The sequence below is a fragment of the Cervus canadensis genome, chromosome 26 (assembly GCF_019320065.1).
Source record: "Cervus canadensis isolate Bull #8, Minnesota chromosome 26, ASM1932006v1, whole genome shotgun sequence".
NCBI lineage: Eukaryota > Metazoa > Chordata > Mammalia > Artiodactyla > Cervidae > Cervus > Cervus canadensis.
In genome coordinates this window covers 38464108-38489212 of record NC_057411.1, presented here as the reverse complement: position 1 = coordinate 38489212, position 25105 = coordinate 38464108, and the positions used below count along the sequence as shown (strand labels likewise).

The window sequence follows — 25105 nt, the reverse complement described above, 5'->3', positions numbered from 1 at the left end:
TAGGTTAATGGTGAAAAGATTCTCCACAGTGAGGGACACCCAGAGAGGTTCACAGAGTTACATGAAGAAGAGGAGAGTGAGGAGGGAGATAGAGATGAGCAGGAGGAGAAAAAGGGGGACTCAAGAGGAGAGAGACAGATCTACGCAGTTGTCTGTTCCCAGAGTGTTCTCCGTAGCCCAGACACCCACAGAGATTCACAGAACTGGATTGGGAAGAGAAGGGGGAGGGAGGAAATAGAGGTGTTCTGAGGTAGAAAACGGGGAGTCAAAAGTGGGAGAGAGTAATCAACACACTCCTGAGTAAAAATGGGAACTGAATATTGGATTCTTAAATGTCCAAAATGGATATCAAATACTCCTTTTGAAGATGATGGGCTGCTTTTCTTGGCGCCTGATGTCTTCTGCTGGCGGTCAGAAGTTGTTTTGTGAAGTTTGCTCAGCGTTCAAATGTTCTTTCAATGAATTTGTAGGGGAGAAAGTGGTCTCCCCGTCCTATTCCTCCACCGTCTTGGCTCCTCCCCCAGATTTTTACATTTCTGTGTGATCTGTTTAGAGATGAGGGAGGGATTAGAGATTATCTGAGTCATTTTCTGTGATTCTATAAAAGGTGAACCCAGTTTACCTGTTTACTTTCAGAGTCTCACAAGACTCAGGCCTTATATTATTTCCTGGTTCCAAAACTGCAAACTTTATTAGAAACTTCACCATTCAAGATCTTAAATGGTGAGAGAGAGAGAGAGTATGTGAGAGAGAGAATCTAAATGTTAGTCAAATAGCCATTACATAAAAGAGCCCCTTAAAGATTTCTTGGATGTGAGTTTGGGATGAGTAATCTCAGAATATAAATTGGTATAATCACTGTAGAAAATAGTATGTAACTGCCTTAAGAAACAAAAAAGAGAGCTACCATATGACCCAGCCATCCCACTCCCAGGGACACTTGCAGAAAAAATGAAAACTCTAATTTGGAAAGGTACATACACCCCAGTGTTCATAGAAACATCGTTTACAATAGCCAAGACATGGAAACAACCAAAGTGCCCATCAACATATAATTGAGACTTAGAAGGTGTAGTAAATATGTATACAATGGAAATGTACTCAGCCATAGAAAGAATGAAATATTTCCATTTGCAACAACATGGATGGACCTAGAGAATATATTTAGTGAAGTAGATCAGGTGGAGAGAGACAAATATATGATACCCTTTACATATGGAAAATGAAAAATGATACAAATTAATCTATATACAAAACGGAAACAGATGCACAGACACAGAAGAACTTATGGTTACCAAAGGGGAGAGGGAAGGGAAAGGGACAAATTAGGAGTCTGGGATTAACAAACTGCTAGGCATAAAACAGATAAGCAAAAAGGATCTACTGTATAGCACAGGGAATTATATGTAATACCTCATAATAACCCATAATGGAAAATAATATGAATATATATATGTATATATAAGACTGAATCACTTTGCTGTGTGCACCTGAAACTAACACAGTATTGTAAATCAACTTTACTTCAGTTTAAAAGAAGGGATATTGGGGTTGGTGGAAATGCAGTATTGTTTCATTTTATTAGCTCCAAGTTATTGACATCCACTTTTTATATTTTTATGCCTTAAAAGTTTGTCTTTCTGCCACTCTGAAAATGTATTTTTTTTCTGAATCTCCAGCATAGAGTAGGTGCTCAATAAATATTTATTGTATAAAATCATTCAGTGACTGTTGCAAGGTGTTTGTCACTTCAGTATTTTGATGACATAACCAAACTCTTTTATAACAATTTCACCTTAAATGTAAAATGTTCAATAATTCCAGATATTATACTTCTTCAATATATGAGATGAGAGAAGATGTCAGTGATGGAAGGTGGAGGAACTGGAGACATAAGAAATTAACAATTTAATTGAGATGGATTCTCAAAGCTTTCAGTGTTCATTGTTTCACTGAGCTTTTCTAATCTGGGCATCCTAGCTGCATTGTGTTGCCACATTTGTTTTTTTTCTTTTATGAAAATTAATCTAGGTTTTTTTCATTGATGAAATGTTATGAACAATGTTAACAAAATACACCTTCATTTTGAAATATTCCCACTGGGTTTGCAAATCAGAAATAATTTTTTTTCTCTTAATAAAAACATTTCTAGACTACAAAGGCATTTCTTCCCGAGATGATGAAGAATAATCATGGCCATATTGTCACCGTGGCTTCAGCAGCTGGGCACACTGGGGTCCCCTTCTTACTGGCTTACTGGTATGTAAGCATGTGTTTTTTTCATTGGTTCCTGTGCTTAACTTGCGTGTGATTTCTTGAGTGTAATGACTATTGTTAACAATGATAGGCTTTCCTGGTGTCTCAGATAAAGAATCTGCCTGCAGTGCAGGAGACCTGATTTCAATCTCTGGGTCGGGAAGATCCCTTGGAGGAGGGAATGGTAACCCACTCTAGTATTCTTGCCTGGAGAATTCCATGGACAGAGGAGCCTGGCAGTCTTCAGTCCATTGGGGTCACAAAAGAGTTAGACACAACTGAGCAAGTAACACACAGACTTCCAGTGTTGCTGAAATAAGCAGAAGGAGTTGCAGAAAGTCTCTTGCACAACAGCCTTATCAATCATTAATCCTCTCCTAGGCTGATGATTTGAGAGGTGGCTACAGGGAAATTATGCAGTAGGAAGCCAAGCGCTTCAAGCATTTTGCAACCCTTTTAGCAGCAAGGAATTAAAACGAGGGCAGGATTTTTGCAAGATGAGAAAAGTTAATATTAATCATTTTAATAAAGTAATTTTGTGGAAACTAACCACTATAAAGAGAATATAATCTGGGATTCCAAATTAAAAACATCCAGACAATGAAATTGTTGTAAAAGTGAATTTTAATAGTTCTTCTAAAAACCCATGCTATTATAATAAGTAAGAAGTTACTATAACAAGTAGGGCACAGTAATGGTGTGCTCCACCATGTGGAGAATTAATCAGTGAGGTCATGGTAGCCATGGTCATCTACTGGTTGCAGGCACCCTGTTAGTTGTCAGCTGTTTCTGTATGTTAGCAAATTATCACCCTTTAATGTTGAATTATGACTATGCAAGTAAATAGATACTGCTCAAATTTGTTTTCGACCGAACAAATGTGCTCTTTTGGAATTAAGTATCTAAATTTTAGAAGTAACACAGATGTAGTTGTAAATGTAGCCATCGATTTGTGTATAAATATGGGATTTCCCTGATAGCTCAGTTGGCAAAGAATCCACCTGCAATGCAGGTAACCCTGGTTCAATTCCTGGGTTGGGAAGATCCGATGGAGAAGGGCTAGGCTACCCCACTGCAGTATTCTTGGGCTCCCCTGTGGCTCAGCTGGTAAAGAATCCACCCGCAATGCGGGAGACCTGGGTTCGATCCCTGAGTTGGGAAGAACCCCTGGAGAAGGGAAAGGCTACCCACTCCCTGGAGAATTTCAGGGACTGTGTAGTCCATGGGGTCACAAAGAGTCAGACACAACTGAACGACTTTCAATTCACTTTACCTGATGTTGGTCCTTTAATGGACCGGAAGCTGGTGGTTCCGAGAGTAAGAGAGAGAAAGAGGCTGCTGTCCCCTGGTTTCCGCGGAAAGCCAATAGAGCCCTGTTCTCAGGGCTCGCGCTGCTGCACGTGGGCACCGGGCGCCCTCTCGGGTGGGTGAAGGCGCAGTGTGCCCGGGCAAGAAAGTGAGCTCAGCAGGCCTCCGTGCTCCAGGGAATTAGCCAGAAACAGAGAGAGAGAGAGAGAAAGAAAGACAAGGGGACCCAAGTTCTGATGGAGCAAAGGTGTTTTAATCAACATGGCGTGGGCATATATACTGTGGTTATTCTCAGCAAAGACAAAGATTAAAATTCCAGACTTACAAAACATAAGATGTTCCCTATCAAAGAGAGAGTTGCAAACAATCACCTTTTACCGTATGGCTCATAAAAAGGAAGAGAGTACTTATCACCGTAATGAGAAATGCCAGGATACCTCAGCCCCGGGAAAGGCGTGCCTCTCCTCTTAATTCCTGAATATTCAGGAATCAATAAGGGCCAGAGGGTTCCTGACAGATCCAAAACAGCACACAGGAAGCCTCTTGTTAAATGCTTCCTGATAACTTCAGGCTCTGGTGGATAACTTATTTTCTTATGACATATAAACATATGAGCCTAGCAGAAGAATCTGCTGCTTTCAGGTTCTGAAAGCAGGAGAGTGCTTATCTTTCATCAAGAGAGTGCTATACACACAAAAATCGAATTAGCGTTTAGGGGCTAATTTCTTCAAAAGAGACAGTGTGCAGTCTAGGCACGATAGGTCTGTCCTGTGACTGCTTTAGCAGTATTTCATCTTTTTTTAAAAAACTCAAGTCAAGGTTATATTTATTTCTAAAACTATTAGAAAATAAATATATACCAAGAGAGAAAGAAAGAAAATGTAGATGAACAAAAAGAACAAAATAAAAATCACTTCTCTTGCCATTACCTAAGAACAACCAACCAGTCTGTGGATGTGGTTAGACTAACTTTGCAAATTTGTTTGTTCTTTTTGTTCATCTGTAAACTCTAGCTGATATATTCTGTCAATTCAAATAGCCAATTTATAAGCATGAAAGTTACCAGTATGGGAAGACATGCCAAAATTGAGCACTAATCATTAGCTTGTAATGAAATGTTATCCAAAAGAATAATTTGGAATAAGAAAATATTAATTGAGGTTATTATTCAATTTAGTGGGCTTTCCTGCTAGCTCAGATGATAAAGAATCTGCCTGCAGTGCAAGAGACCTGGGTTCAATCCCTGGGTCAGGAAGATCCATTGGAGAAGGGAATGGCTACCCACTCCAGTATTCTTGCATGGAGAATTCCATGGACAGAGGAGCCTGGTGGGCTATAGTCCATGGGGTCGAAGAGTCAGACACAATTGAGCAAATAATGCTTTCACACACACAAAGTGCAGTAAAAAATCCACTCACATTAGCTTTGAGAGAGAGATATATATATCTAAAAACAAATTCACTCTGACGTTCAAAAATATAAAATTCCTTCAACACGCTCAAGATCATTAACTATGAGTTTTAATATATTTCTGCACTTTTGGTTCGCTTCAGAAAAATCAGAAAAAAACAGTTTAGTAGAAGAAAAAACAAGATTATTTATTGGTAATCTCACCACACAGAAATAACCATGATGAGCATTTCTTATCATTTTTTAGGACATTTTTAATGTAGAAATACAGTCATACCTTGAAAAAGATATGCATATATAATTTTTTTTTATTTAAAGTGAACATTTTGCATGTTAAATATATATATGCAACATCATTTTCAGTTTTTGTTGGGTAATTTATTTTTCCAGATTCTTTCAGTTGCAAGGAACACAAAACTTAAACTGCCTCAGACCAAAAGAGAAGTCTTAGGCAGGCTCTCTGTTGCCAAGATGGCTACCAGCCGTTCTGGAATAATATCTTCTCAACTCCCAAGTCTAGCAGCAGCGGGGAAAAGCCATACCTCCCAGTGTCCGAGTTCTGGAGTTCACTCTTAACTAGACAAACTTGGATCCAACTCTTGTACTGGGGTGTAAGCCAGCAAAACCAAAGCCTTCTTAGCAAAATGAGAGAACATGAATGCTGACAGGGGCAAAAACAGCCTCTGTCCACTACAGACATTTTCAGCTCTTTCCAACTATTTGCCTTCATGAACTGGATACCCCAGGGACTATCCTTGACTATAAATCTTTAGAAACATGATTGATTATTTCCTTGGGATAAGAAATTAAAAGAAATTACTGGCTCTAAGACTATGCATAGATAGATAGTTAGAATTTTTTTTTTTTATTTGGCTGTTATTTCATGGCATGTGGATCTTTGTTCCCCAGCAGGGGATCAAACCTGCACCCCATGCAGTGGAAGCACAGAGTCTTAACCACTGGACTACCAGAGAAGTCTCAAGCATGGCATATTTTTTTAATGAATTTTATACCTTTTGCCAAATTGTCTTCCAGAAAATGCTGCCAATTAACCTGTACTTTGGAAAACTGCCTATAACCTATACTTTGGAAATTCTGTTGAAAGTTCCCTCACTTTTTTTTTTCCTTTTCCCTCACTTTTTTTTTTTCCACTTTTTTTTCTTAAAGCTGAGGCATATGACTTAAAAAGATTGCCAGTCCAATTCTATAAAATGAAAGTATTTTGTACGTTGAAAACAACTCAAACAAATAAAAACTTTCCTGCTATCCTTACTGTTACTCCTAGGCACAACTTTTATCTTTTTTTATTTTGTATTTATATTAATTATCCCTGAAAAGATAAAACATTTCATATACATATATCTATTGGTACTTGGGGGCTTCCCAGATGGCACTAGTGATAAAGAACCTGCCTACCAGTGCAGGAGATTTAAGAGATGCATTTGATCCCTGGGAAGATCCCTTGGAGCAGGGCATGACAATCCACTTCAGTATTCTTGCCTGGAGAATCCCCTGGACAGAGTAGCCTGGCAGGCCACAGTCCATAAGGTCACACAGAGTTGGACAGTCGACTGAAGTGACTTAGCACTCATACACATTGGTATTTTTATTTTGTAAATTTTCTGCAAATGCCCTTAGGCATTTATCCATTAGAATATTGTCTTATTCATTTGACTTCCTCAGTGGCTTAGTGGTAAAGAACCCACCTGCCAATGCAGGAGATGTGGGTCGATCCCTGAGTTAGGGATCTCCCCCTGAAGGAAATGTCAACCCAATCCATATTCTTGCCTGGAAAATCCCATGGACAGAGGAGCCTGGCAGGCTACAGTCCATGGGATCATAAAATGGGTCAGACCTGACTGAGATGTTCATTCATTTATAAAAATTGTCATTTATTCACCTAATTCTTACGTCACCCTAATCCTTGTCCTATAAGTTTCAAATGCTTTACCCGTTTGTCATTTACCTCTTAACTTGGTTGTTGTTTTTGTTTAGTCACTGAGTCAATTTCCCAGGCAAGAATACTGGAGTGTGTTGTCATTTCCTTCTCCAGGGGGTCTTCCCCACCCAGGGATCAAACCCGAGTCTCTTACATCTCCTGCATTGGCAGGCAGATTCGTTACCACCTGGGAAACCCTTAACTTGGTTAGGAACTAATATAAGTTTCAACTATATCATATTAGAGGTCTGATTTGCCACCCAAATATAAAGCCTAATTCCACAATTTCGTTTTGTCTTTGGTCAAGTTCTATAATTCCACCTCTACCTAAGTTTCTTTTTTGGGAAATGGAGATCATAATAGTATCGGTTTCACAGAATTGTTGTAAGGAATTAAATCAAATAATGTATCTGAATAACTGAGGTCAGTGTCTGTCATATAGTAATCAATTTTAGATATAATTATTTTGTTTCTGTTGTGTATGGAAGATTTACATTTTATGTAATTGAATCTAGCAATCTTTCTTTTAAGAGTTCAGTAAATGTCTAAACTTCAGGAAAAAAGGATAATAGAGAACTTTCCACAGCTTTCTGTTTTCCAAAGCACAGGTTAATTAGCAAGAATTTACTTTGTATAATTGCTAATCTGTACAGGCTTAGAGAAAAGCAATCTATCTAGTAATTAATGGTACTGAACTATACACTTAAACATAATAAAAATTGTAAATTTTATATAAAAATATTTTGTATAATTTTAAAAATTGATAAAGTAATATTCTAAAACCCATTGAATTGTATTTCTAAGTGAGTGAATTATATGGTATGTGACTTTATATTTTTCAGTAATGCTACTTTCTCTAAAAGCCTAGTTGGAAAAGTAATGTCCAGTTAAAATATGGTTAATTTCCCTTCTCTTTCCAAATGAAGGCACTATGATGATAAGAATTGCTTTACATTTGATTTATTCACTTGAAAAATATTTACTGAGCACCTATTTTAGGCCAAGCACTGTGCCAGGCCTTGGGGCCTGGGATTCATTGGAGACCAAAACAGTCATAGAGATTATTATAGTGAAGGTATGGGGTCAGACGTTAAAAAAAAATTCATCCAAATGAATATTTAATTACAAATTCAAGATGTGCTTCATGGAAAACTGAAGATTACTGTATACTGGGGAAATAATTTAGACTAGGGTTTTAGAAATGCATCTTTAAGGAAGTCAAGCTAAGACTTAAAGGAAGAACAGGACTTACCCAGGAGATTTTCCCAATAAATTCCATGACATGTTGTAGTAAATAATGAACAGCCTATAGTGACACTACATTTTTTAGGGAAACAGCAACAACAAAAATGAACACCCTACCAATTTTCTTAACAAGACATTTAAACATACTCAGTTCTCTGATAATTGCTGAGATACAGTCAATGCTTCTTAGACTTTGTTGTTATTTGTTGTTTTAGTTGCTAGTGGTGTCTGACTCTTTTGCAACCCCATGGACTATAGCCCACCAGGCTCCTCTGTCCATGGAATTTTCCAGGCAGGAATACTGGAGTGGGTTGCCATTTCCTTCTCCAGGGGATCTTCCCAACCCAGGGATCGAACCCACGTCTCTTGCATTGGCAGGCGAGTTCTTCAGTGCTGGGCCACCTGGGAAGCCCTCTGAGACTTTACTGTACCTGTCAGTTTGCCCGAGGGTCATCTAGAATGCAGATTCTAATTCAGCAGGTCCTGGCCAGGCCTGAGATTCAGATGTGGCCCACGCTCTCTAGCAGAGCACCACACTTACCTAAGGGAAACAGACGTCTGGGTTAAGTAGATGTAGCCGCTTTGTTGAATTATTTTATGAACTCTCGTTATTTTCAGTTCAAGCAAGTTTGCTGCTGTTGGATTTCATAAAGCTCTGACTGAAGAATTGAGTGCCTTAGAAAGAACTGGAATCAAAACAACATGTCTCTGCCCTAATTTTGTAAACACTGGCTTCATCAAAAACCCAAGTACCAGGTAAGTTGAGGCAAAAAATGGAGACAGAAGGATTGGTGGTTGCTATGAATATCGACCATTCTATAGGTTTTCCTAAGTATTTTCATCCTTAAAACATCTCATATTTGAGGCCCTTAGCACATCTCAGTTTCAGCTTCTTTAGACTGTGGGAATATATAGAGAGAGACAATGTGTATAAACAGATATGAATGACACAGTGAAGTTGCTTAGCCTCCCTTTTTTCTTCCCTTAGGTGGTGGTTCTCAGACTCCGGTACATATACCTTTCTCTAGGAGTACTGGGAACCATGCAGGGGTCCCACCCCCAGAGTTGTGCATTTCTTCATTTTGGTCAGGATAGAGTAATGGTAGGGAAGGGAGCCTGAAACTCTGTATATTTAACAAGCATCATAATTAGTTCTTTTTTAATTTTTTAAAAAATATTTATGCATTTGTTTGGCTGTGCTAGATCTTATTTGCGGCACATGGGATCTTCCTCCTTTGTTGCATCATGCCAACTCTTAGCTGCAGGATCTAGTTCCCTGATCCCAGGCCCCCTGCATTGGGAATTCAGAGTCTTAGCCACTGGATCTCTAGGAAAGTCCCACGTCATACGTAATTCTGATAGAGGTGACCAGTACCACAGTGTAAAAAGAAAAAAAAAAAGCTTTCCTTTGGTAATCTAGAGATCATCCTTCAAATAAATTCAGTTCAGTTGCTCACTCATGTCCGACCCTTTGGGACCCCATGGACCACAGCACATCAGGCCTCCCTGTCCATCACCAACTCACAAGAGTTTACTCAAACTCATGTCCATTGAGTCGGTGATGCCATCCAACCATCTCATCCTCTCTCGTCCCCTTCTCCTTCCTCCTTCAATCTTTCCCAGCATCAGGGTCTTTCCCAATGAGTCAGGTATTCACATCAGGTGGCCAAAGTATTGGAAATTCAGCTTCAACATCAGTCTTTCCAATGAATACCCAGGGTTGATCTCCTTTAGGATGGACTGGTTGGATCTCCTTGTAGTCTAAGGGACTCTCAAAAGACTTCTCCAACACCACAGTTCAAAAGCATCAATTCTTCAGTGCTCAGCTTTCTTTATAGTCCAACTCTCACATCCATACGTGACTACAGGAAAAACCATAGCCTTGACTAGACAGACCTTTGTTGACAAAGTAATGTCACTGCTTTTTAATATGCTATCTAGGTTGGTCATAACTTTTCTTCTGAGGAGTAAGCGTGTTTTAATTTCATGGCTGCAGTCACCATCTGCAGTCATTTTCAAGCCCCCCAAAATAAAGTCTGCCGCTGTTTCCACCTTTCCCCATCTATTTGCCATGAAGTGATGGGACTGGATGCCATGATCTTAGTTTTCTGAATGTTGAGCTTTAAGCCAACTTTTTCACTCTCCTCTTTCACTTTCATCAAGAGGCTCTTTAGTTCTTTTTCACTTTCTGCTGTAGGGGTGGTGTCATCTGTATATCTGAGGTTGATATTTCTCCCAGCAATCTGGATTCCAGCTTGTGCATCATCCAGCCCAGCATTTCTCATGATGTACTCTGCATATAAGTTAAATAAGCAGGGTGTCAATGTACAGCCTTGATGTACTCCTTTTCCTATTTGGAACCAGTCTGTTGTTCCATGTCCAGTTTTAACTGTTGCTTCCTGACCTGCAAACAGGTTTCTCAAGGGGCAGGTCAGGTGGTCTGGTATTCCCATCTCTTTCAGAATTTTCCACAGTTTGTTGTGATCCACACAGTCAAAGGCTTTGGCATAGTCAATAAAGCAGAAATAGATGTTTTTTTTGAACTCTCTTGCTTTTTCGATGATCCAACAGATGTTGGCAATTTGATCTCTGGTTCCTCTGCCTTTTCTAAAACCAGCTTGAACACCTGGAAGTTCATGGTTCACGTATTGCTGAAGCCTGGCTTGGAGAATTTTGAGAGTTACTTTAGTAGTGTGTGAGAAGAGTTCAATTGTGCGGTAGTTTGAGCATTCTTTGGCATTGTCTTTCTTTGGCATTGGAATGAAAACTGACCTTTTCCAGTCCTGTGGCCACTGCTGAGTTTTCCAAATTTGGTGACATATTGAGTGCAGCACTTTCACAGCATCATCTTTCAGGATTTGAAAGAGCTCAACTGGAATTCCATCACCTCCAGTAGCTTTGTTCATAGTGATGCTTCCTAAGGCCCACTTGACTTCACATTCCAGGATGTCTGGCTCTAGGTGAGTGATCACACCTTCGTGATTATCTGGGTCATGAAGATCTTTTTTGTACAGTTCTTCTGTGTATTCTTGCCACCTCTTCTTGATATCTTCTGCTTCTGTTAGGTCCATACCACTTCTGTCCTTTATCGAACCCATCTTTGCATGAAATGTTCCCTTGGTATCTAAGTTTCTTAAAGAGCTATCTAGTCTTTCCTATTCTATTGTTTTCCTCTGTTTCTTTTGCAATGATCACTGAGGAAGGCTTTCTTATCTCTCCTTGCTATTCTTTGGAACTCTGCATTCAAATGAGTATATCTTTCCTTTTCTCCTTTGCTTTTTGCTTCTCTTCTTTTCACAGCTATTTGTAAGGCCTCCTCGGACAGCCATTTTGCTTTTTTGCATTTCTTTTTCTTGGGGATGGTCTTGATCCCTGTCTCCTGTACAGTGTCACAAACCTCCGTCCATAGTTCATCAGGCACTCTGTCTATCAGATCTAGTCCCTTAAATCTATTTCTCACTTCCACTGTATAATTGTAAGGGATTTGATTTAGATCATACCTGAATGGTCTAGTGGTTTTCCCTACTTTCTTCAATATAAGTCTGAATTTGGCAATAAGGAGTTCATGATCTGAGGTACAGTCAGCTCCTGGTCTTTTGCTGACTGTATAGAGCTTCTCCATCTTTGGCTGCAAAGAATATAATCAATCTGATTTAGGTGTTGGCCATCTGGTGACGTCTGTGTGTAGAGTCTTCTCTTGTGTTGTTGGAAGAGGGTGTTTGCTATGACCAGTGCGTTCTCTTGGCAAAACTCTACTAGCCTTTGCCCTGCTTCATTCTGTACTCCAAGGCCAAATTTGCCTGTTACTCCAGGTGTTTCTTTTTTTTTTCTTCTCTCCGGGTGTTTCTTGACTTCCTACTTTTTCATTCCAGTCCCCTATAAAGAAAAGGACATCTTTTTTGGGTGTTAGTTCTAAAACGTCTTGAAGGCTCCCCTGGTAGCTCAGACCGTAAAGTATCTGCCTGCAATGTGGGAGACCCGGGTTCTATTCCTGGGTCAGGAAGATTCCCTGGAGAAGGAAATGGCAACCCATTCCAGTATTCTTGCCTGGACAATTCCATGAATGGATGAGCCTGGTGGGTTCCAGTCCATGGGGTTGCAAAGAGTCGGACACAACTGAGCGACTCCACTTTCTAAAAGGTCTTGTAGGTCTTCAGAGAACTGTTCAGCTTCAGCTTGTTCAACATTACTGGTTGGGGCATATACTTGAATTACTGTGATATTGAATGGTTTGCCTTGAAAAGGAACAGAGATCATTCTGTCGTTTTTGAGATTGCATCCAAGTTTTGCATTTCGGACTCTTTTGTTGACCATGATGGCAACTCAATTTCTTCAAAGGGACTCTTGCCCACAGTAGTAGATATAATGGTCATCTGAGTTAAATTCACCCATTCCAGTCCATTTCAGTTTGCTGATTCCTAAAATGTCGACGTTCACGCTTGCCATCTCCTGTTTGACCACTTTCAGTTTGCCTTGATTCATGGACCTAACATTCCAGGCTCCTATGCAATATTGCTCTTTACAGCATCGAACCTTGCTTCTCTCACCATCACATCCATAACTGGGTGTTGTTTTTGCTTTGGCTCCGTCTCTTCATTCTTTCTGGAGTTATTTCTCCACTGATCTCCAGTAGCATATTGGGCACCTACTGACCTGGGGATTTCATCTTTCAGTGTCCTATCTTTTTGCCTTTTCATACTGCTCGTGGGGTTCTCAAGGCAAGAATACTGAAGTGGTTTGCCATTCCCTTCTCCAGTGGACCACATTTTGTCAGACCTCTCCACCATGACCCGTCGTCTCGGGTGGCCCTATGGTCAATGTGATTAGATTGGTTAGTTTTCTGTGATTGTGGTTTCAGTGTTTCTGCCCTCTGATGCCCTCTCTCAGCGCCTACTGTCTTACTGGGGTTTCTCTTACCTTGGACGTGGGGTATCTATCTCTTCATGGCTGCTTCTTACCTTGGACATGGGGTATCTCCTCACGGCTGCCCCTCCTGACCTTGGATGTGGGGTATCCCCTTTTGGCCAGTCCAGTGCTGCACAAAATTAGTAACAGATCAGAATCTTTTCTTGGTTAGAAAATAAAATTACAAAGGATTGGCACTGAGGTTAATTTTTAATGTTTCCTGTCTTTGAGAATAGCTTTAATATTTTTGTAAACATGATGGGTACCTTAAAAAAAATTCCAGATACAGAAAAATACAAATAAATTTTTTTTCCATTTCATTTAAACCCTCTATCCAGTGGAGACTATTTTTAACATTTTGAAGAATAGTCTTTTGGACATCTCTTTGAAAATGAAAGTGATGGTAACTCAGTCATGTCTGACTCTGTGATCCCCTGGACTGTAGCCCACCTGGCTTCTTTGTCCATGGGATTCTCCAGGCAAGAATACTGGAGTGGGTTGCCATTTCCTTCTCTAGGGGGTCTTTCTGACACAGGGATTGAACCCAGGTCTTCTGCATTGCAGGCAGATTCTTTACCATCTGAGCCACCAGGGAAGCCCAGACATCTCTTTTTGTACAGATTAAATGTCTAAATTTCATATAACTGGCATATATTACACATGAGATTCTAGAAGCAGTAAGTAAACTGCTTGTTCCCTCAGCATTATGATTATAGATGACAAGTTATTAGTGTTGTTTAGCCACTAATTCGTGTCCAACTCTTTGCGACCCCATGAACTGTAGCCTGCCAGGCTCCTTTGTCTTTGGGATTCTCCAAGCAAGAATACTGGAGCAGGTTGCCTTTTCCTTCTCCAGGGGATCTCTCAGACCCAGGGATCAAATCCTCATCTCCTGCTTGGCAGGTGGATTCTTTACCACTGAGCCTCCCACGAAGCCCATAGGCAGCAATACTGTATTTAAAAAATTCAAAGTTGCTTAGAAGTTAGATTTAAAATGTTCCCATCACAGAACAGAAATAAATATGTAATGAGATAGAAGTGTTACCTAATGCTAAGGTGGCAGTCATGTGGCAATATATAAATATATAAAATCAACCAGTTGTACACAAATTTATATAATAGGTAAATTATATCTCAAAAGGAATTAATTTTTAAAAGTTCACTGAAACTGAAATGTATTCTCAAAGGAAGAGGAGAGTGTTTTCCCCAAGATAAAATTTGCCAATATTTAGATGATAAAATAATATATTTGAGTCAAGCTTATCACTTAGACTGTCTTTCAGCAGTTAAAAATAGACATTTTATAAAGAGCCTGAGGAAAGCTGACATTCATGATGGCAAGGGTGCCCTCTGCTGGCAAAACTCTGCTAGTACAATTAAAAAACAATTGGGGACACTTGCTGTAGAGGGTGGTGAGGGGAAGTCGACCTGACTCTAGCCTGATCAAGAATATAACCTGACTAAGGAAGGGTCTGGAGCTTGTCCTGACACAGGAACCCCTTTGAAGATAAGCTGATGTTAGAATGCCAAAGGTGAAGTTGGGTTTAATGTAGAAACTGAGTTCCAATTCAGTTCAGTTCAGTTCAGTCGCTCAGTCATGTCTGACTCTTTGCGATACATGGACTGCAGCAGCCAGGCCTCCCTGTCCATCACCAACTGCCGGAGCTTACCCAAATTCATGTCCATTGAGTCAGTGATGCCATCCAACCATCTCATCTTCAGTCATCCCCTTCTCCTCCCACCTTCAATCTTTCCCAGCATCAGGGTCTTTTCAAATGAGTCAGTTCTTCGCATCAGGTGGCCAAAGTATTGGAGTTTCAGCTTCAACATAGTCCTTCCAATGAACACCCAGGACTGATCTCCTTTAGGATGGCTTGGTTGGATCTTCTTGCAGTCCAAGGGACTCTCAAGCATCTTCTCCAACACCACAGTTCAAAAGCATCAATTCTTCAGTGCTCAGCTTTCTTTATAGTCCAACTCTCACATCCATACGTGACTACTGGAAAAACCATAGCCTTGACTAGACAGACCTTTGTTGACAAAGTAATGGCTCTGCTTTTTAATATGCTGTCTAGGTTGGTCATAACTTTCCTTCCAAGGAGTAAGTGTCTTTTAATTTCCTGGCTGCAATCACCATCTGCAGTGATTTTGGAGCCCCCCAAAATAAAGTCTGCCACTGTTTCCACTGTTTCCCCATCTATTTGCCATGAAGTGATGGGACCGGATTCCATGAGCTTAGTTTTCTGAATGTTGAGCTTTAAGCCAACTTTTTCACTCTCCTCATTCACTTTCATCAAGAGGGTCTTTAGTTTTTCTTCACTTTCTGCCATAAGGGTGGTGTGATCTGCATGTATGAGGTTATTGATATTTCTCCTGGCAGTCTTGATTCCAGCTTGTGCATCATCCAACCCAGCATTTCTCATGATGTACTCTGCATATAAGTTAAATAAGCAGGGTGACAATGTACAGCCTTGACGTACTCCTTTCCCAATTTGGAACCAGTCTGTTGTTCCACGTCCAGTTCTAACTGTTGCTTCCTGACCTGCATACAGGTTTCTCAAGAGGCAGGTCAGGTGGTCTGGTATTCCCATCTCTTTCAGAATTTTCCACAGTTTGTTGTGATCCACACAGTCAAAGGCTTTGGCATAGTCAATAAAGCAGAAATAGATGTTTTTCTGGAACTCTCTTGCTTTTTCAATGATCCAGCGCTCTTAATCTTGGCCATTATGATAGGAAAAAACAGTGCTTCTATGTGATAGGATATTTTTGATTATTAGAAAGGCTCACAGTCATCTTTTCATGTTTAATAACTCCTATTATCTTCTCTATTTCACTCTGGTTATGCAGATCAGACTGCCTTGTACAAGTGCTTAGAAAAATAAGGAAGTTCCCTTACGTTCCTGGGCTGCTGAGTGATTTTCTTCATGAAAGAGTGTTAGATTTTGTTAAATGCTTATTCTGTGCATTGAGATGGTCTTGTGGGCTTATCCTTCCTTCTATTAATGTGGCATGTTACATTAACTTATTGCTATATTTGATTTGATGGTATTTTGTTGAGTATATTTGCGTCTGTATTCAGAAGAGATATTGGTAGTAGTTTTCTAGGGTTATCTTTCTCTGGCTTTAGTAACAGGGTTATTCTGGCCTCATAGAATGAGTTGAGAAGAGTTCTCTCCTCTTCTGTCTTTGGAAAGACTTTGAGAAGGACTGATGTTAATTCTTTAAACTCCAGTAGAGTTCACCATGAAGCCCTCTAGTCCTGGTCTTTGCTGGGAGTTTTTTGGTTACTAGTTGAATCTTTTGTTAAAGCGCGACTCACATTTTCTATTCCTTCTTGTGTTAGTTTTGGTGCTTTGTGTGTTCCTGGGAATTTGTACATCTAATCTAGCTTATCTAATCTTTGACATATAGTTATTCATCATATTTTCATAGTCCCTTTTATTTCTGTAAGATTAGTAGTAGTGAACTCAGTAATGAGCTCAGTTTTATTCTTGATTTCAGTGGTTTCTCTAATCTCTTTTTTTCTTGGTCAGCAAAAGGCTTGTCAGTCTTGTTGATCTTTTCCAAAGAGCCAGCTTTCGGTTTTATTGACTCTATTGTTATCTGTTCTCTCATTATGTCTGCTTTAATCTTTATTATTTCCTTTATTTTGCCTGCTTTAGAGTCAGTTCTTTTTTCTGGATTCTTCAGTTGGGAAGTTAGGTTATTGATTTGACTTTTTTTTTTAATTTTTGGCTGCACCCCATGGCTTGTAAGATCATAGTTCCTTGACCAGGGATAGAACCCAGGCCTCTGGCAGCGGAAGCACAGAGTCCCAACTTGCTGATCTTCTGTCCAGTTGTTCATTGTTGAAAGTCGGATTAATGTTTCTAGCTCTTATCTTTAAACTGTCCATATCTCGCTTCAATTATGTCACTTTTGCTTCATATATTTTGGGGCACTATTATTAGGTATGTGAACACTTTTAAATTAAATGCATTTGCCTTAAATATCTTTTTCTTTTCCATTAGTTATATAAACAATGCCACATAATCTGGATTTATTTGTCAAGAATTTTAAAATGTTTTAAAATGTTTAGACATTGTTTTGAAATGTCTACTCTCCAGTGTGTAATATACATAACAAAATTTGTTTTCTCTAAAAATTTAGCTTTTGTGGGTTCCACAGAAAGATTGGGCTCCCCAGGTGGCACTAGTGGTAAAGAACCCGCCTGCCAATGCAGGAGACCTAAGAGACTCAGGTTCAATCCCTAGGTTGGGAAGATCCCCTGGAGGAGGGAATGGCAACCCATTCCAGTATTCTTGCCTGGAGAATCCCATGGCCAGAGGAACCTAGCAGGCTACGGTCCGTAGGGTTGGAAAGAGTCAGACACTAAAGCGACTTAGCACACACAGAAAAATAATTAGTTTTTCATTGGCTAGTACCATAAAAGGAGAAGGAAATGGCAACCCACTCCAGTACTCTTGCCTGGAAACTCCCATGGGTGGAGGAGCCTGGTAGGCTACAGTCCATGGGGTCGCAAAGAGTCAGACACAACTGAGCGACTTCAGTTTCACTTTTCACTTTCCTGCATTGAGAAGGAAATGGCAGCCACTCCAGTATTCTTGCCTGGAGAATCCCAGGGACAGAGGAGCCTAGTAGGCTGCCTTCTATGGAGTCGCACAGAGTCAGACAGGACTGAAGCAACTTAGCAGCAGCAGCAGCAGTACCATAAAAAAGTTGTTATATAAGAAGGTGACAAGTAACATTTGTATGGTATAACTCTATAAGTATTTATATGTACATTTTCCATTTAACCATCATATTACCCATGGAGTGCTGAAGACAACTTATATTCCTTTGGTGACACCATGCTGGTAACTTGAAATTGGCTATGTTGGGAGTATTCATATCATAGAATATGAAAATGCTACAAAACTGATAACTCTGTCCTTTGGAGAGTCAGTTGGTACCACTGCATTATCTCCTTTTTCCAATTAAGTACAAAACCAAAAAAATTTGGAGAGTAGAGATGTCATCCCCCAAATGATTCAGCTACCTAAATGGTGAAATTAGACAACCACTCAGGTAATTCTTCTACCTGAAAATACTTTCTCCCTAAGTATTCTTAAGATCCCACATGTATTCTTCTTCTCCACCCCAGCAGATAGGCCTGAAGTGTTTTTGAATAGTTTCAACAAAATCCATTATCTATATTTATTTAATAGGATTTGCAACTCTTGTTAACATTAGACTATCAAGGAAAAGGTATTTCCATATACTGACATTTTAATGATTTAGGTTTTATTTTGCCAAGAAACTGAATTTTTTCTGGAAGGCTTTTCTTACAGTCTTTTTAATATCATGCTATTAGACAGTCTTTAAATTCAATGAAAATTCTTCTGGCAGAGGCTAAGACCTTAGGTAAAGAGATTAAGTAACAAGAGAGGCTCAGTCAGTCCAACACCACTTGATTGGTAGGTTAGCAAGGCCACAGTGTGAATGAAGACGTGTGCTGTACTGTTTACATAGGTGTTTGTGGGATTTGATGGAGCTTGGGAATATGGAAGCCTGGTAGCGATATGCTTGAATTTCCCTCTGAACACTTCAAAGCATAAACATCCTTCAGTTTCTAGAATCACCCTGCTTGGCACCGTTTACCTGCTAATCCCACAGGCTAAAGGACTGCTTGGTCTTCTTTAAGTTCTCATTGCTTTTCATTGGTGCCTCTATTGGGCCAAAATCCATCACTTTCATTATTACATTTCCTCTGCATTTCATATGTGATATTGTTGCACCAGGGTCCTGGGGTAAACCCAGGATTCTAATAAATGTCCTATTCTGAGAATGAACTTCCTGGTGGCTCAGTGGTAAAGAATCCATCTGCCAGTGCAGGAGACGTGAGTTCCATTCCTGGGTTGGGAAGGTCCCCTGGAGAAGGAAATGGCAACCCACTCCAGTATTCTTGCCTGGGAAATCCCAGGGATAGAGGAGCCCGGCAGGCTGCAGTCCATGGGGGTCACAAGAGTCTGGACACGACTGAGCGACTAAACAACAACACAATGCTGAGAGTGAGAAATTATATCACGTGTAATTTAAGTTCTGTTTTCCTTCATGTATCCAGTTATCATGCTCACTTTTTTTTTTGGCTGTGCTGGGTCTTTGTCGCTGTGTGAGGGCTTCTCTTGTTGCAGAGCACTGGCCCTAAAGCTCGGCAGCCTGATTGTGGTGTGCTGGCTGGGTTACTCAGAGGCGTTTGAGATCTTAACACCCCTACCAGGGATTGAACTCTCGTCCCCTGCATCGGAAGGTGGATTCTTAACCGCTGGACCATCAGGGAAGTCCCCTCATGTTCACTTTTAAGTACATGCTACACTTTCCAGTTTCCCAGTCTTACTTTAGTGCATCTTCTTTCTGAATGAACTATTCTGTATTTGTTCCTAAAGAATCTCATTCAATTTGTTTAATTTTGCCCTACTTAACTCGTCACACACATTTAAAATCTGTCCCCCCAAATGTTAGTCATCCAGTTTGATGACATTAGCCAATTTAGTGAGTAAATTTGATTATGTATCTTTTTTTTTTCTAAGTCATTAATAAGATGTTAAAAACTCATGGCCAACTCTGGTGCAACTCCAGCCTAAGTGCACCTATTTTAACATCCAGATAACAAAGGTCACTTTTTAGGGACTACATGCTACTCGGTAGTACATATGCCAGGATGATTACACAGTAAAGATGTAACATGAACTAAGTAACAAAGCTGAAAATTAAAACAAGACTTAATAAATATAAAGATTCCATATGGAGATCAAGGACTTAGAGCTGGGCATAGTCCTATATTTTAATTTTTCTAATTCTTCAGAAATAGTTCACTAAACTGTCTTAATAGAATAATGAAACATATTATGGAATCTGACTTTTTTCCTAAGACTTTTAGAAATTTAAAAATGAAATTTATCAGTCCTAGCCTAGTTAAATTAACTTGAGTCCTAGTTATTCCTATAGTTCTTATTTGCAGAATAAGGACTCTAGTATCTCCCCTTTGTAGAGTTGTTGGAAAACTTTAGTGAGATGATCTGTGTAGAATCTTTAACATACTATGCAGAACGTCACAACCACTGTCTCCCTCTTCGATGAAGCCAGGGTAGGCAAGTTGTGAGCTAGGAAGCTGGAAGAAGATGCGAGGAGCCTTAGGAACTGCAGACATGCTTTATTCCCTAACGGGTGACGCAGCAGCAAGACAGGCATGCTTATTCGCTAATGGCTGATGCAGCCACAAGGGCTATTCAGATGGTGCTTATATAGATATACTGAACAGTGGTGGCGTGTGACCAAGCGAGTACATCGTGATGTGTGTGTGCATTGCTATAAATAATCTCAGCTGTTCCATAGCCATGCAGAGTCGTTGTTTACAGGATGTGGGGTGTGAGCAAGAGGACGGGGATGGGGGTGGGCAGGGAACAAGAGACACTGACCATTGCCATCTTGGCTAATTGCTATTCCCTTATAAGCACTAAATAAGTGGTTTTGTTTTTGTTATTATTATTGCCAAAATAGATAGCATTTTTGAGCACCTGTGTTGGGCTGGGTGCTAACTATAAGTCAGTTATGTAATGGTTTGTATGGTAACTTAACATACACATTTAACACCAAACCAAAGCTGAAGCCTCAGTGAAATGTTTTGGTTCTGAAGACTACTTCTGTTTCAGTTTGGGACCTACCCTGGAACCTGAGGAAGTGGTAAACAAGCTGATAGATGGGATCCTGACTGAGCAGAAAATGATATTTGTTCCATATTCTCTCAGCTTTTTATCACTGATGGAAAAGTAAGTGACAGTGATATTTGTCCCCATGATGAATTTTTCTATTACATGTTTTTACTCAGATTTAAAGCCAGGCATTTGATAAAGCACAATTACATGGAATTAAGTTAATAAAGACAATAGGCTTAAGGAAGCCATCCATTTTTAAAACCACATTTGTTAATCATTCAAGCAAGATTGGTATGGGCTTCTCTGATAGCTCAGTTGGTAAAGAATCCACCTGCAATGCAGGAGACCCTGGCTCGATTCCTGGGTCAGGAAGATCCTCTGGAGAAGGGATAGGCTACCCACTCCAGTATTCTTAGGCTTCCCTTGTGGCTCAGATGGTAAAGAATCCACTTGTAATGGGGGAGACCTGGGTTTGATCCCTGAGTTGGGAAGATCCCCTGGAGAAGGGAAAGGCTACCCACTCCAGTATTCTGGCCTGAAGAATTCCACAGACTGCATATTCATGGGGTCACAAAGAGTTGGACGTGACTGAGTGACTTTCACTTTCAAGATTGAAATAGCAACTAGGTAACTAATTTCTATAAGTTTTTTAAAAATGTTTTTTTAAGGAAAGAAGTTTGTATATTTTTGGAAGTCCTATCATAAATGAATGCATATGAAGGAGGGTAATTGTTAAGCATTATTACATAATGGAATTATGTGACATTGATATTGGAGGAGATCATAGTCAAGTTTTAGACATTTATTTTAAATATACAACAGATAATCACTGAGCTCTTACTTTGTGTAAAATTATACTGAAGCATATTGCTAAATAGTCTTTTATACTGAAGGAATTGCTGAATTATCTTTTATAATTTTAGAGACCCTTGAGACTTGCTACTTCAGATTTGGCCCATGGACCAGTAGCCTCAGCATCACCTGGAAGTTTGTGTGCAATACAGAATCTCTTGATTCCCTGAATCAGAATTTGCAATTTAGTAAGACCCACAGGTGATCTGTATGCATATTCAAATATGAGTAGCATTTCTTTGGAGCAGTAGCTTTCAACTTTGGTGCCACTGGAATTCACCTGGGAGTTTTAAAAAATGCCAACACCTGACACCTGCTCCCAAGACTTTGATCTAAGTGGTCTGTAGTGTGGCCTGGTCTCTGAGAGATACAACCTTCCAGCGATTGTACAATGTACAGTGTACAATTGTACAGCCAATGTACAGCCAAGATTGGAAACTGCTGGTTTAAAGAATGTCTCGTAACACACTGCCCCGTTGCTTTTCTGGGAAGGCTGTGTGTGATGAGGCTGGTTAAGGGGAAGTGAAGACATGACTTAGGTCAGAGGGGAGAAAAACTCTCTTGCTGCCTGTCCCTAGAGTCAGGCTTCCGCGACAAAGATCGCTTGGGAAGTTAGTTTCAAAAATAGATACCTGGATCTTACCTCTAGAGATTTTAATATAAGATGTTTCAGTTGGGATCCAGAAATCTCTTATTTCAACAGGCAGTTGTTGCAGGCATTTGGTTCAAAGATCATACACTGAGAGTTACTGACATAGAGTCAAAACAAAACAAAACAAAATCCACGAGATCAAAAGCACAAGTGGCTTGTGTCAGGTTTTTTGGCCCCTTCTACTAGGAACTATGGTTGAAGCTACGTTAAAGTTTAGGTAGTAAAGCTCAAGGGTCTCTTGATGAATAAATGAGTTAAAACCTGTGAAATGTCTCTCATTACACTTGTATTATGTAAGTGCTCAGTGATCAGTCCTTTAAAATGTAACTCTCTGAGAGAAGGAATTTTGCCTGGTTTTAATCACTGTTTCCTCACACTTTGAAGAGTTAATGGACACGTTTGTTGTTGTTTAACCACTAAGTCGTGTCTGACTCTTTTAAGACCCCATGGACTGTAGCCCTCCAGGCTCCTCTGTCCATGGAATTTCCCAGGCAAGAATACTGGAGTGGGTTGCCGTTTCCTACTCCGAGGATCTTCCCAGCCCAGAGATCGATCTCAAGTCTCCGGTGTCTCCTGCATTGGCAGACGGATTCTTGACCACTGAGCCACCAGAATTAACAAGACAGGTTGTCACATAGGAGGCACCAAAATGTCTGTTTATTGATTAAATAAATAAAGATTACCTAGACCTTTAGCATAGAGATTCACAGTTTGTGTTCTAGAGTTAGATGAAGCTTTGTGTTTATAACTTGCTCACTGCATGAACATGGATGAGTTACCTCACTTTTTTGAAGCTCCGTTTCTTCATCTGTCATATGGAGACAACAAGACTTTGCAGGGCTGTGAGGAATACAGAACAATGCATTTAAAATATCTAGTATATGATAAAAATACATATTTGTATATTGATGCTACTATCATTGTAATTATCACAGCTATTAATATTGCCCTGATTTTCTTCTGACTGTGAATATTTGGTACTCAATTTTCAAACCTTATTTTAATTCCATCTAAGCAGATGTCTGTATATAGTTGCACTGACTTACATATTCTGTTTAGTTTCTCTCAGACTCATTGGAATATGACAAGTTCCTCAGTATTCTTAAATGTAGGGTAGGGAAAAAAAAAAAATTAAACCTACCATGTGTCCATCACTGTTTAAAGATTGTTATATATATTTATTTTTAATTGGTGGATAATTGCTTGACAGTATTGTGTTGGTTTCTGCCATACACCAACATGAGCCAGCATTTTATGTTAACACATCAATTCTTTACAAGAACGCTGTGGCATAGGTGCTAATTTTTTTGTTTATATAGAAGGAATTTAAGCTCTTCTGTTAAATAACTTGTTCAGTACTATGTTCAAAACTAAGTACATTGTCTGCATTTTCTTTTAGCAATTCTGCTTCTTTGGTATCTTAGTGGAACATTTTAATAGTTTCTGAATTACAAAGTATAAAATTAGTTCCTATTCTTACTTCCTTTCCAATGTCAGGTTTCTTTTTTTAAGAGCCTTCAGCATCTGAACTATTCAGTTCTATATACCTTGTCTTTTAGATATTTTTAAAAATATTCCAGTATATTTATTTTGAAAGCTAAATCTTTCAAGTCGCTCTTACCCTAAAGAAGCCTAAACCTCTTCTCTTTTCCTTTTCAAGAGGAATTGTATTTCTTTGGAAAGAACACATAATAGTGACTCAGAGTTAACGTTCTTCATCTTATTTAACATGGGCATGATATATGATAAATATAAGTATTCTGGTTTTTTTAATATAAGTATTCTTAAAGATATTTTACAAATGTACTTAATATTAATCTCCTAATTATTTTTATGTATCTTTCTTTTAGGCTGCTTCCTGAGCGTTTCCAGGCAATTTTAAGACGAAAGATTGATATTAGGTTTGATGCAGTTACTGGATATAAAATGAAAGGAAAATAAGTGCTTAAGTTTCTTAAAAACTGATTTACCAGGTTCAGGTTGATTGCATCTAATATTAGTCAGAATTTTAATGTTTTTAAAAGTATCTGCTTTTCCTAATTGACTTTTTTTTCTTCAATATCACCTTTTGAGGCTCTGGCAGGTCCTAATTTCATGTAATACACAGAAATATATTAGGAACTGATTTTGTGGGGAATTGGAGAAAAAGAGATACAGTTTTATAATAATTTCTAAGATTTTGTGACTCATTGAAGGCTTTGCAAGGTATGTAATGTGAATATTTAAGATATATTTTTATTTTTAATTACATTCAACTTTTATATAATTCACATTCCCTTTTCTATTCTACATAAGAAACAGACATTTCAAGCTTGCTAAATGTAATGAAGGACTGTATCTAGTGGCATTTCATAATGAATTTCATGTGATGTAAGAAATACTGCCCAAACATTTTATCCTACACCTTACTACTCTGTTTTCTGAGAAATACCTCATATTCCCATGTCAGACATTTCAGCGCAGGGAAAATGGAGATAAATATGTGTTGCAAGTATAAAAGCATCATTGGGATTTGAGACAAAGAATTGGGAAAATGTATCCATAAGTGGAAGCAATAATAAATGAATTGAACTCAGCTTTTGGTGTTTCTTTTTATTTTGAGCAGAACACAGCTTAACCATCAAATGAAAGGAAAATGGATTATATAATCACAGTCTTTTATTTATTTTTTTCCTCTTTTTAGTATCTGGGAATTTGTTTAAGGAAAGTTGGAGTGGGTTGCCATTTCCTTCTCCACTAACACACACATACTATAGGTTCTATAACATATAAGGAAATTTCAACTGAGGTATCATTTCTACAGTAAATTTCTCCCTCTTTCTCATCAACCAACTTCTTCGAATA

The 25105-nt window shown here is 39.2% G+C and overlaps 1 protein-coding gene across 1 annotated transcript in view; it reads left to right on the top strand.

Annotated features, from left to right (window-relative positions):
* HSD17B11 (hydroxysteroid 17-beta dehydrogenase 11) overlaps nucleotides 1–24836 on the top strand; it is a 34421-nt gene extending 9585 nt beyond the window's left edge. Inside the window, exons 4-7 of the mRNA XM_043448160.1 lie at nucleotides 2153–2259; nucleotides 8777–8914; nucleotides 20755–20871; nucleotides 24112–24836. Coding sequence (XP_043304095.1) covers nucleotides 2153–2259; nucleotides 8777–8914; nucleotides 20755–20871; nucleotides 24112–24202 — 453 coding nt within the window. The 3' untranslated portion in view covers nucleotides 24203–24836. The remainder of the gene's footprint in view (nucleotides 1–2152; nucleotides 2260–8776; nucleotides 8915–20754; nucleotides 20872–24111) is intronic.
* The last annotated feature ends 269 nt before the right edge of the window (nucleotides 24837–25105 follow it).